The sequence below is a fragment of the Panthera onca genome, chromosome C1 (genome assembly GCF_046562875.1).
Source record: "Panthera onca isolate mPanOnc1 chromosome C1, mPanOnc1 haplotype 2, whole genome shotgun sequence".
NCBI classification, from domain to species: domain Eukaryota; kingdom Metazoa; phylum Chordata; class Mammalia; order Carnivora; family Felidae; genus Panthera; species Panthera onca.
Window position 1 is genome coordinate 190834006 of NC_138346.1, and position 13356 is coordinate 190847361.

At 54.2% G+C, this 13356-nt stretch overlaps 1 protein-coding gene across 2 annotated transcripts in view; it reads left to right on the plus strand.

Moving 5' to 3' along the window:
- The first annotated feature begins 579 nt into the window (after positions 1-579).
- Positions 580-13356, plus strand: part of BMP8B (bone morphogenetic protein 8b) — a 32333-nt gene continuing 19556 nt past the window's right edge. Inside the window, exon 1 of one of the 2 annotated variants that reach the window (XM_078452054.2) lies at positions 580-1324. In XM_078452054.2, the coding sequence (XP_078308180.2) occupies positions 991-1324 (334 nt within the window). In that variant the 5' untranslated portion in view covers positions 580-990. The remainder of the gene's footprint in view (positions 1325-13356) is intronic. The other variant, XM_078452055.2, reaches the window with a different exon arrangement.

Sequence of the window (13356 nt, forward strand, 5' to 3'; positions counted from 1 at the left end):
CAGGTGTCGCGAAAGAAGCCTCCAATAGCGCGTGCAAAGGGACAGCGGGCAAGGAGCCGGGTGGCCAGCGAGGAACTGCGGTGGCGGCTGATGGCAAAGGAACGCGTCTCACTCTCCGGGCACGACTGGCACCTCGGGGCCTCTCTACCTCTAGACTCTACTGAGGCTTTTCTTCGTGTCTCGTGGAGCGACATTCCGCGCACTAAGGCGGGACTGCGGGGTCACTCCAATGGTGGGACGCAGGCCCCGGATCCCGCCCGGTCTAGAGTGCTGGAGGACACGCCCTGCGGGAGCGCAGGGCCCTCATTTCTCCCGACTGCCCCGCTACCCTCGTGTCCCCAGGCCGAGGCCCCCCGCCCGCCCGACGGTGCCGGCTGGGAGGGGAGCCCAGCACGACCCCGACGACCCGGCAGCTGGACAGGGGACCCCTCGCCGGACCAGCCCACCACTGAACAGCGGACGGCATGTCGGCGTCACCACCACCTGCTGCACCACCCGCGCCCCACCGCCCCTTCCCCCTGGCTTCGGTCCGGCGGCCTTGGCCCCGCCCCGAGCCCCCATTGGTCGGGAGCGGAGGGGGCGGGGCCCGACGGCGGCACTCGGGGCCCACGGGCGGCGGAGGCGGGCGCGCGGCGCAGACCGCAGCTCCAGCTGGAGAGGCGCCGTCGGATTTGCGTCGTCCCGAGCGCAGACCGGAGCTCGCCCGCCGCCCCTGCAGCTGAGCGGGCCTCGGCAGCAGCCGACTGACGGCTCGGCCACCACAGACAGATTGGCCGCCAGCCCCCAGCTCCCGGAGGAGCCCCTGCCGCGTCCACGCCGCCCGAGCCCAGCAGGTGCTGGGAAACCGCAGGCGAGCGCGCCCCGTGCGGCCGACCCCGAGCCCCGCCCGCCGTTCGCCGTCCGCCGTCCGCCGTCTGGGCGGCCGCGGCCCCGGTCCCCGCCCGGCCGCGGAGCGGATGCGCGCCCGCTGAGCGCCCGCCCGGCCCGGCCATGGCCGCGCGCCCCGGGCCGCTGTGGCTCGTGGGCCTGGCGCTGTGCGCGCTGAGCGGCGGCGGCCCCGGCCCGCGCGCCCCGGCCGGCTGTCCGGCCCGCCGCCTGGGCCCGCGCGAGCGCCGCGACATGCAGCGCGAGATCCTGGCGGTGCTCGGGCTGCCCGGGCGGCCCCGGCCCCGCGCGCCGTCCGCCGCCTCCCGGCTGCCCGCGTCGGCGCCGCTCTTCATGCTGGACCTGTACCACGCCATGGCCCGCGACGACGACGAGGACGGCGGCCCCCCCGAGCGGCGCCCGGGCCGCGCCGACCTGGTCATGAGCTTCGTCAACATGGGTGAGTGAGGCCGTCGGGGTGGGCGTCCGGGGCCCCGGTGACCGTACGACCAGACCACCGGGTGGACGCGCGGGTGCGGACGGGTCCAGGGGACCCCCTTGGCCGGTGCGCGCCCCTTTGATCGCGGCCACGCCCCCACAGAGGGCTGGGAATGCGGAGCTCAGGGCGGCAGAGTCCAAGGGCTGTGGGCCCCGCTCACTCCGACAGACAGACGCGGATGTGACTCCCATCGATGTGCGCGTTCGTCCCGCCCCTGGAAACACCCAAGGGTAGGAATCATCTCATGTCGGGTGGACCGGGCAGTGCCAGGAAGACAGTGTGGTCCTGGGGAGACGGATGAGTAAACAGGCCGGGATGCTGCCACAGTGATAAGGGCAGTACTGGAGAAAGGGACAAAGTTCAGCATGGAAAGCCCCGGTGACATCATCAGAGTGCCCAGAGCTGAGATGAGAGCCCAAGATGTCATGAGTCCACAGCAGCCCGTTCCCTGGCCAGAGCCCCAGCCCCTGTAGGTGAGGGTGTGGCTGTCAGGGCAGGGGGTGGGGAAGGAGTGGACTCTGAGCTCAGTGGGGCCGTGGGCGGTCTTGTCACCCTGAGCGCAGCACCTGGGACGTGGCTTGGCATGCTGTGAAGGTCCAGGCTGTGGAAGGACATGGTGGGCAGCTCAGAAGCCCCTCCTTCTCCCACACAAAGCCCAGCCCTTCCTCTCTGCAGAAACTCTGTACAAGTCGTGGAGCCATTTATGGTTAGTTTTCAAAGATGTCTTTCCTATTATTAAATGCTCTTTAATCTGCAGTCCTGACTATCTGTCCCCTATCCGCTTTGCCTCCTGTCTGTGGGGTCAGGGCTGGAGCAGACACCAGACTGGATCTGGGGGCGCAGGGACTACAGCTCAGGCTTAGATGGGAGAAGACCTTTGCCAAGGCCAACAGCCTCCCTTCACCCACAGCGTCACTCTTGACCTTCCCGACAGCCCTGTTACCAGACATGATCTTCATCCCCATCTCCCCGATGAGGACTTTGAGGCTCAGAGAGACAATGTTATGCCCAAGATAGCACAGCCTCTCTGTGGCCCAGTCAGGACAGGAGGTAGCCCTACATCCACCTCCTCAAGGAGCTGATATTTCTTTCTCCTGTCAGGAGGGCAGGCTTTCAGGGTGTAGAGAGCTTCCAGAGGGGTTTAGGCAGAGAAACCCAGGGGATGGAGCAGCGGCAGGTCTTGTGGGGTCTTTAGCCATTTGCTTCCTACACTGGGGCAGGCCGAGGGGACAGCCAAGGAGGCCTCTGTCCCCCCCCAGCCCCGAGCTGGTGGGTGCCTGAGGTGAGGGAACAGCAGGAAGTGGCTGTTAACCTCTGCTGAGAGCCCGGTGCCAGGCACAGGAATTGGGCCAGTGAATGCCACCTTCCTGGTTAGAGGGCAGGGTGGGGGACGCGGGATAATGGAGACCATGTGTAAAACTGAGGCCTGTCCTCAGAACAAGCTGACCTGGGGCTCAGAACCAAGAGGGGCTGTAGATACAGTTATCCTGAGAATGGACCCCATCCATTAGTGAGTCACTGCCCGGCCAATGTCCTGCTTCCCCAGCATCCCATGGTCAAGGCGCACACGGCCTTGGTGGGAGCTGCTGTTGTGAATCAAGCATCACCCTTAGTTCAGACACATCTGATTCCTCTTGTGCCTCTGCTGTGTAGTCTTAGGCACGTCCCTTGTCCTCTTGGAGCCACAGATCCTCCTTGTAAAGTGGGGCTCCTAGAGATCAACGCATCGTCAGGGTTGTTGTGTGTTCAGCTGATAGATGGGAGGAACAGAAAATCATGCCTCTGGTTGGTGAGCCTGGGCCTGGTTGCTCCCGACTCCGGTCCCTCCCAGCTGCTGGCCAGCCTTGGTTGGATGTGTGGGAATGTCCCACACTTCTTTTTTTAACGTTTACTTATTTGTTTTGAGAGAGAGAGAGAGAGAGAGAGAGAGAGGGAGAAGGGGGAGGGGCAGAGAGAGAGGGAGACAGAATCTCAAGCAGGTTCTGAGCTGTCAGCACAGAGCCTGATGCGGGGCTCGGACTCACGAACCATGAGATCATGACCTGAACCAAAATCAAGAGTTGATGCTTAACTGACTGAGCCACCCCAAGCCCTTTTCATGGGCTCAGAGAGGTGAAATGGCCAGTCCAGGGCCACACAGCGCATCCATGACATCATCCAGGGGCTGTGGATTCCAGATGCCAGCTTCTTCCCACGCCATCTCTGTGTGTTTCACGAAGATCGAAGGCCTCTGACGCTGTGGGATTAACAAGCAGATCTTTGTTCAGTGGAAGCCCGGTCTGTGGGCGGGCCCAGCCAGCTGTCAGAGGGCCTCCTTTATTCTGATGTGCTAATTGCACTAGTACAACTCCTTCAATTTGAGTAGTTTTAACTGGTAATTACCTGGGCTGTGGGGGCGGGGGGGATTAGACACCTACCAGGATTCTTTCCTTGTTTGGAGGCCCAGGCCCCAGGCCCCTGAACCACCACCGAGACTAATAGCAGAGTCGCTATGGTGTCAGCACCCACGCCCAGGCTCCCACACCTGTTGCCTCCAGCTCCACCTCCTGTTGGCCTCATCCGGGTCCTGAGAAGCCAGACCTGCTGCCTGCTGGGCCCCTGACCGTCCATGGCAGCCTGTGGGACCCAGAGACCTCTAGCCTCCCACAGGCCTCTGGCCCGTGGGTCAGGCCTCTGTGCCCAGGCAGGTGCTGTAGGAAGCCCGTGTCATGGCTGACAGTGTCTCTTTAGGGAGGCCAGGACTATGGTCAGAGCTGGGGCCCCTGCCTGGCCTGTCAGTGAGTCTCCACCTGTATGCTCTTGGCTGCCCTTGGTCAGGACACGGTAATGGGGGCCGATACCTGTCCTGGGTGTCCCCTGTGCTCACGGAGAGGAGAGGCCTGAGCTGGGAGGCAACACCCAGGTTCTTGTACCGCCTGGGCTCGCCACTGAGTCCTTCCTGTCCCAGGTCACCTCCCTTCCCTCTCTGGACCTCTTTTCTCATCCAGTCCACAGTGATGGTGTCAGAAAACACAGGGCCTCCCGGCCCTGACCCCGTGGCTCCGTGTTGGAGGCACCTCCTCATGGCACCACCCCGTCCCCTGGGCTGGAGCGTGGGTCTGACTGGCTGCTCCCTGGGCGCCTCAGGCTGGCCCAGCCTGCGGGGAGGGAGGAATGAGGCCAGAAAGACCAACTCTGCACGTTGGTCCTGGTCCTTCTCAACCTCGAGCCGCTGGGCCAGCAGATGCCGTGTTCCAGGTTGAGAAACTGAGGCACAAACAGCCCTAAAGGCAGAGGTCTAGCTAGAAATGCATCAAGCCATCTTCACTTTTGTCGAGACCCTTTTCCGACCAGACTAATTTATTCCCGTGCCTCAGGCAGCCGAGGACAGGGGGTGTTGACCTGAGGCGCTGGATTTGGGCGAGGCAGGGCTGAGTGGGAATGAGGGACCTGGCCCACGTCCTGCTCAGCCCTGTGACCTTGAAGGTACTTCCTTTGGTTCTTTACTAGGGAACTCTTTCATTTTTCACGAATTCACTCAACAGATAGTCATGTGGTACCTGCTCTGTGCCAGACATAGTTCTTTCTAGTTCCTGGGATAGGACAGTGAGCGAAACAAAGTCCCTCCCCTTGCGGAGCTGGCCTCCTAGTGGGGAGCAAGGAATACTTAAGCCACAAAGATGGTTGTCTAGACCACTGGTCTAGACAGTGACCCCCCCCAGGGGGGGCTCTGGAGCCCAGGAGCGGATGGACAGTGGGAGGGCAGACAGGACCTGGGTGGGGGGCTCTAACCTGTGCATCTTGATGCCACCACTGAGTCTCAGTGTGATCTGGGCTCTCCAGGCCACTTCTTAGAGCCTCAGTTTCGTCTTCTGTAAAATGGAGACACTCGTGTAAAATAGCCCACCCTGCAAGCTGTTCGTGGAGTGTGTAAGATGGCACCTGGTGAGGACCCTGTGCTCAGAACCTCTGAGTCTGTCTCTTCATTTGCATCACACTTAAGGTCACATCTTTGTTTTGAAAAGAGGAGAGTGAGGCTCAGAGAAGTTAGGTGGTTTTCCCAAGGCCACCCAGCAGGTCAGCTTCCTGTCTCCTCTGCTCTTCTCCTACATAGACTGCCTCTCTGCCCAGACCTGGGCCTGGCCCACCATTAGGTGCAGTAAGTGTTGCTGAATTGGACTATATTGAATATATATTGGAAACTGAGAATCTTATTTTTAAAATTTCCTTGTTTTAGGATTTATATACATAATGCAAAAATTCATACCATATAAATTCATTGTAGAATTTCATTATACAAAATTAGACCATATGTTCAAAAATATACAATATGGAAGCCCCTAGTAATCCTCTCTCCACTTCAGAGAAAACCAGCATTCTAATTCTTTGGTGTAGAGTTCCCAACCTGCCCTGACATTTTATCAATACAGATTCTAACATTTTATTATTATTTTTTTTTTACAAAGTATGACATAAATGTCCAGTCTTGCTACTTTGTCTTTCATTTAACAGTAAATCCTTTGTCCATCTTTAAAGCTATTAATGTGACCATATGTCCAAAGGTAGCATCTCTTATTAAAAAGTAATTAATCTAGTTTTTCTGATATATAATTGATATATAAAATTCTTTAAAAAAATTTTTTTTAACATTTATTTATTTTTGAGACAGAGAGAGACAGAACATGAACAGGGGAGGGGCGGAGAGAGAGGGAGACACAGAATTTGAAACAGGCTCCAGGCTCTGAGCGGTCAGCACAGAGCCCGACGCGGGGCTTGAACTCACGGACCGTGAGATCATGACCTGAGCTGAAGTCGGACGCTTAACCGACCGAGCCACCCAGGCGCCCCAGATATATAAAATTCTAAGATATCAAAAGTATACTACATGGTGATTTGATACACATAGACATTGTTCGTGGATTCTCCTCTTTAGTTAATTAACACGTCCCTCACCTTACAGATTTCAATTTCACAATACTGTGTTATCAACTATAGTCCCTATGTTTTACATTAGGTCCTCAGACCTTATTCATCTTATAGCTGAAAGTTTGTACCCTTTTACCAATGTCTTCCTATTTGCCCCACCCCACCCAGCCCCTGGCAACCACTTTTCTGCTACCTGTTTCTGTGATTTTGACTTCTTCTTCTTTTTTTTTAAGATTTCACTTAGAAGTGGTAACATGTAGTATCTGTTTTTCTCTGTCTGGCTTATTTCACTTAGCATAATGCCCTCAAAGTGCAGCTCGTGTTGTCACAAATGGCGGGATCTCCTTTTTCATGGCTGAATAATATGCCATTACATCTACATACCACATCTTTTTTGTCCACTCATCTGTTGACGGGCACTTAGGTTGTTTCCATATGTTAGCTGTTGTGAATAATGTGCAGTGAACATGGGGTGCAGATATCTCTTTGGGGTCTTGTTTTCATTTCCTTTGGATGTATTCTCAGAAGTATGACTGCTGGGTCATATGGTAGTCTTATTTTCAATTTTTGGAGGAACCTCCGTGATAATTTCCATAGTGGCTGCACCAATTTACATTCCCAGCAACAGTTGCCAGAGGGTTCTCTTTTCTCCACATCCTCAACAAGAGATTGTTATCGCTTGTCTTCTTGATGACAGCCATTCTAACAGGTGTGAGGTGGTATCTCGTGGTTTGATTTGCATTTCCCTGATGCGAGTGATTCTGAGCACCTTTTCGAGTACCCGTTGGCCATTTGTATGTCTTCTTTGGAAGTATATCTATTCAGTTTCTCTGCCCATTTTTAAATTGGATTTTTTTTTTTTTGCTCTTGAGTTGAATGAAATCCTTATATATTTTAGATATTAGCTCATTATCAGATATGTGGTTTGCAAATATTGTCTTTCATTTCACAGGTCACCTTTGCATTTTGTTGATGGTTTCCAAAGGTTTCTCTTTCCAAGAGTTGAAGGTGGGTCCCTTTTCTCTAAAACCCTGTCTGTCCACCAGGCTGGTGTCCCCTGTGGATCCCTGACAACTGACTCCTTACGTCCATCTCCTCAGTGTTTTTTTTACCCTTCTGAGGTAAATGACTACTACCTCCCCCAGCTGACAGAGGAGGAAATTGAGTCTCAAGGAGTATTAGTGACTGGCCCAGTTCCTGGGTACCCAGATCCACAGGGGCGGATGTGAAGAGTGGATCACAGCAGTGAGGAGGGTCAGCCCTGCAGGTGGGAGGCCAGAGTGGTGGGTTACTTTGGAGGAGGACACATGGGGCTTCAACCCTGGCTCTGCCGCTTGAGAGCTGTGAGACACTGAACAGGTTATTTAGAGTCTCTGCGTCTCAGTTTCCTCACCTTTAACATTGGGATCATCTACCTGTGTCCCTAGTGCAACACTTAAATAGGTTAAGCACTTAAAAACTTAGCAAGTGCCTGGCAGTGCTCGGTACTAACAGCCAGCGTTATGGGGGAAGGGCCTGCCATGTTTCTCTGCACCCTACCTCGCCCCCCCCCCCCCAAACCCAGCCCGACCATTTACTTAGGGACCTGCAGCCCATTGGTCAGCTCAGGCTGCCTAGGTTTGGATCCCCATTCCACCACTTGCAGTTTGTAGTGGGTGTCGTGATGTTTCGCACATCTTCTCTTCAGGAGTGAGTCATCCATTGCCCAGCTGCCTGGAGGGTGGGCTGCTGGCAACCGAGTCCTTCTGTAGGCACCCATCAGCTAGGCCCCCAGGAGCTTTTTATCCGATGTTAGCCACCCTCCGTGGCGGCACCCCACATTTAATGGTTGGTTTATGGGGGCGTACATGTCCAGTCCCTTGTCTCCGGGAAGGCACCAGCAACCAGCCCCAGGGCTCCCAGTGCACGTGGAATGGGCTGAGCCTTTGTGTGGTCAAATCACTGTTCACCCATGCTTGGTGCTGCTCCCTCTGTTCCCTACCGAGAACACTCTCCCACTGAACGTCTTGACTCAGTCTTTTGCCCAGAAGCCTGATACTGTTTATATGATTTTTGTGTAAGTTAGTGAATGCTCTGTGCCTCATTTTTCCTCATCTTCAAAAGGGGAGACATAATAAATAGTTCCTGCCTCACAGGATTGCTGTATCACATGAGGTAATCTGTGTAAAATGTTGAAACAGTACCTGTTAAATGCTCAATAAGTATTAGCTTTGTCTGTTGGCTTTTAGCCCAAGGGCAGCTAGTTGGTAATAAGACCAGAAGTAAAACCCAATTACTTCCTTTAACTGCTGCCTCTATACCCTGAGCAAGCAGCTATTTATTCCCAGCAGCCTTGGGCTCTGAATACAGTAAGGGTTGGGGGGAAGTTGAAGGCTGGGAGACCTGGGGATGGAGAAAGTTGGGTTGTTCAGTCTGTGGCCATTCCTTAATGAACACTACTATGAACCTACTGTGTGCTGTTCCCTTTCCTGGTTATCCTGGGACCTCCTCCAAAGTAGAGACCCAGCCCGAGGTCTGCTCATTAGAGTGGGAAAGGTGGGCCCAGAGACAAGTCCATATAAATTATGGCAAAATGGGAGGAATGGCCTTTCACCTACTCAACAAACAGGAGCATGGAGGTTCAGTACAGCACAAGAGAGACACGGTGTTTCATTTTGTGGGAGACGAACAAGGCCCAAAGAAGAGGAAGAATGGTGTCCTGGCTGGGGGACAGAGAGGGCTTGGCAGGAAGTGTCATTTTGCTGGACCTTGAGGGAGGGTAGAATTTAGTCAGAAAGAGGTGGGAGGAGAAGGTGCGAGGGGAGGCAGGGAGGTAAAAAAGCTCTTGGGGTTTTGGAACCCCAGTTCCTCAAGTGAAAATCCACTCCTAGCTTTCCCTGCTCAGAATCCTTCTGTGTGTTCCTTCGTGTCACAATTGAATTCAGGTTCCCCGAGTCTGCCACTCAGTGTCTAGTGTTCTGGCCCAGCTGAGCCACACAGTATTCCCTTGACATGTCTCCAACTTGGTGAGGCTGTGGATGAAGGGAAAATACAGACTTTGGAATCAGACAGACCTAGACTCTCACCCCACCTTGGGTGCTCCTGGTTGTGAACTCATGCAAATCAGTTACCTTCCCTGATCATCAGTGTCCTCATCTATAAAATGGCGTGAATAATATCTCTTTCACTGAGTTGTCGTGGCCTCCAGTCTGGTTCTCAGTGGTCACGCCTCCTGGTGTTCATGTTCTTGTGTAGGCCCCTTTCACACTCTGCCATTGCTGGTCTGTGTGACCAATAGAATATGACAGTAGTGATGATGTGTCACTTCCGAGATTGGGTTATAAAAGACTGCCCCTTCCATCTTGGGTCCTATACCCCACCACTCCTCCACGCCCCAGATTGTGGAGTCTGGGGAAGTCATGCCGGGAATGCTGTGAGCAATCCCACGGAGAGGCCCACATGGTGAGGAACAGAACCCTGCCACCAACAGCCACATTAGTGAGCTTAGAAGTGATGTGTTCATTCCAGTCAGTTCTTCTGAGACCACAGCCCCAGCCAGCGACTTGACTGTCACCCCATAAGGGACCCTGAGAGGGACTCACCCAGCTAAGTGCCTAGATTCTTGACCCTCAGAAATATGTGAAATAATAAATGTTTCTTGTTTTGAGCTGCTACATTTGGGTTACTGTGTTACATAGCAATAGATAGCTAATACAATTATGCATTAATAGAAATGGCATGTGTGACATGCCCAGTATGATGCCTGACACAGTTCAGTGCTTAAAAAATGGGAGCTGAGGGAAGCCTGGCTCAGTCAGCTGAGTGTCCAACTGTTCATTTTGGTTCAGGTCAGGATCCCAGGGTCGTGAGATGGAGCCCTGCATGGGGCTCCACACTGAGAGTGGAGCCTGCTCAGAATTCTCTCTTGCTCTCCCTCTGTCCCACTCCCCCACTCGTGCTTGCTTGCTCTCTCTTTCTCTCTCTATCAAATTAAAAAAATAAATAAAAAGGGAGGTGGCACATTATTTCCCACCTCTGCGCCTTTGCCTAAAATACTCTCCTCCATTTCTGTTTGTCAGAATTCTTCCACCACTCTCAAATACGTTTTCTAGAAAAGTGTTCTCTGACCCCTGCTCCCAAGGCACCCTCCATGATTAGAGCCTTCATCCCCATCGTGTGTATTTCTCTTAGGATTTGAGTCACTTTCTGCCAGTCTCATTCAGGGCCATGTCTCGCCCCTGTTTTACTCCCTGGGAAACCATGAACGACCTGAGAACAGGGACAGATCTGAGTCTTTGGGGCACCCCCACCCCATGCACCCCATCCCCTGCATGGCAGGCACTCAGGGCAGACTGGAAAGGTTGAGGGAGGACGATCACAGCTGGAGGCAGGGAGCTGAGAGCAGGGGCAGGAGCCTGGGCCTGGTCGGTGCAGCAGAGCAGGGCCGCCCTCACTGTCTTTGTGGAGGCTGACAGCGGGTTTGGCATCTCCCTGGGCGCTTCCTGGGACCTCCAGTGCCCCCAGGGCCCTGCCTGGAAGAAGGTGGCTTCAGCAGGCATTCTCAGGGGGGGGCCCCATTGACAGGAGAACCTCATTGACAGGTGACCCCCCCCATCCCAGTATCACCACCTGGAGGGAAGCTAGGGCCACTCATTTTACCTCAGCGGCAGGTCTGAAAGTCCACACGAAGGGCTCTCACCTGATGTACGACCCCTGGCAACTCTTTACCCCTCTGGGCCTCAGTTTCCCCATGTCTGCAGGGTTGCCCTGGAGGCCTTTCCAGCTCTGACCAAAGAATGTGCCCACCCCTGCCCACTGATGGGGGCTCCTCCAGGGGTGAGGCCCAGGGCAGGGAGGTACACCCAATCCATCTCCTTACGGAAATCCATTCCCTACGGGAGAGAGGGATGTGTCACTGTGACCGCATCTTTCCGGAAAAGTCCCACAGTTCAGTTCTTCCCTCGGGTTTGCACTGGGGAATCGTATCCTTGCTCAATCTCCTCGGATCTATTTTTTGGCCTTGACAGACTTGATGTGGGGGAGTGTGTGGGTGTTCCCTTTTAATTTGGGGTCTGAAGCCGTCGGAGGCCTGGACCAGCAATCATGAGTGCAGAACCATTTATGGAAACAGCTCTTGAAAAAAGTCGGTAATGAAAACTGACTAAAAATACCTTAGAAATGGAGCCTTGGCCTCCTCTGGGAAGCACCGAGATTTTTGGGTGGGAGGAAGAAGCCCTTCAGCTGCAGACTTGGTAGGTGGTCCATTCTGCAGCCCCTTGGTGGGCCTGCACCGGCCATGGAGACCTGGGTCTTGTTTTAGGTCTGAAGGGGCAGGGGCCCTCGCCCTTGTCACGAGCAAGACCAGCCAGACAGGACCCACACACCTGCCTCTGGGACCCTGGGGAGCCTGCCCTCCCCCTTAGCAGCCTGGCCATGCAAAGGGGGGCCAGTCCCAAGGCAAAGTGACAACGTGAGTAGCTTCTGATGGAGGCACACTCTGACACGGAGGCCACTCCAGACCGGCAGCATGGCCAACCCAAGGGGCAGCGGCTGCTGGATGATGAGCCGCTGTCCCAGGGACCTTGGGAAGAACCAGCAGACACATCCCCTCTCTGGGCCCCCAGAACACAAGGAGCTCAGTGGAAGTTCACTGAGAGCTTCACGTTTCCACCCCACATTGTGCAGTCCTGCCCTCAATTGTGCACCATCCAAAAGGGCACATGGAGCAGAGATGGGGACCCCTGGGACTGGGGAAAGGGAGAGGCTGGCAGGCTGATCTGTGTGGGGTCGGAGCAGGATGAGGGGGCCTTGACAGCTGGACTGAGAGGAGAGTAGCCTTTGGACCAGGTGGGATGGGGGCAACTCAGGAGAGAGCGCTTTGGGGAGGGTGTCCAGGGAGGGTGTTTGCAGCCAGAAGGCCGAGGAGGCCATGAGGTTGGGCCAGGTCAGCTCAGGGGGTCCTGGAACCAGAGCTTGGGCTCCTCCCAGGGGCCCTGTGGGGCTGGGGAAGGGTTTGAGGGCAGACGAGTCAGATTTTCTTTTCTTAACAGCCACTCTGGGTGGCTTACTTATGGTCAGAAACAAGACAGATTTAGGTCTTCTGGATGACTCTAAATTTTGTCCAGGGCACAAAAATAGCCAAAGTTTTTGTTGGTGTAGGACTGGTAGACTCCGGGTGTGGCATCTGGAGACCTGGCCCATGAGTGGTGCAGGGCCTCAGATGCAGATTGTGGGTGGCAGTCATAGAGGGCGGAGGCCACAACCTCCCCACAGAAAGGGCCTTTCCCAAACATGGGATGTGGAGGTTGGTTTATCAGAGACTGAGGGAGAAGGCCAAGAGTCCTATCAACACATGTTGGTGATTCATGATTGTTTCTTATTCTGGAAGCCACATTAAGGTGAATCAGAAAGTAAATTCATTTGTGGTTCCCCAGACCAGCTGGTCCAACGTTTGATCATTTTTGGCAGTTTTTATAATTATGTAGAAAATAAACATTTAGAAGTGCCAGGTGTCGCTCTGTGTGTTCCCTATGCCCAGTAAATACTTGGTGCGTGGCCTTTCATGTTTTTGCCAGTGCGACAAAGGGTTGTGTTGTTAAAGGGTAAATTCATATGTAATTTTGCCATGGTCCTGCAAAAGGATATTGCCAAATTCCTCTCCAATGCATTCCTTTTTTTTTTTTTTAATGTGTATTTATTTTTGAGGTAGAGCGAGCAATAGGGAGGGGCAGAGAGAGAATCCCAAGCAGCCAGCACAGAGCCTGATGCAGGGCTTGAACTTACAAACTGTGAGATCATGACCTGAGCTGAAATCAAAAGCTGGATGCTTAACCAACTGAGCCACCCAGGCGGGCATCTCTATCCAATGCCTTCCTACCAGCAACGTGTGAGAATATTCATGTTTGCTCTCACCTACCTCGCAAAGGCTGTACTGAGCACCCTATGAAAAGTACCCTCTCCCTGTTGCCATTACTTTTGAGCCTATAACCCTCTATATTTCACTCACAATGTAAACAGCATCCCCTATCTTACTTGTTTTGTTGTTCATATTGTGTCTTCCCCCTTAGATCGTAAACTCCGTCAGTACAGAGACCCAATTTACCTGTCTT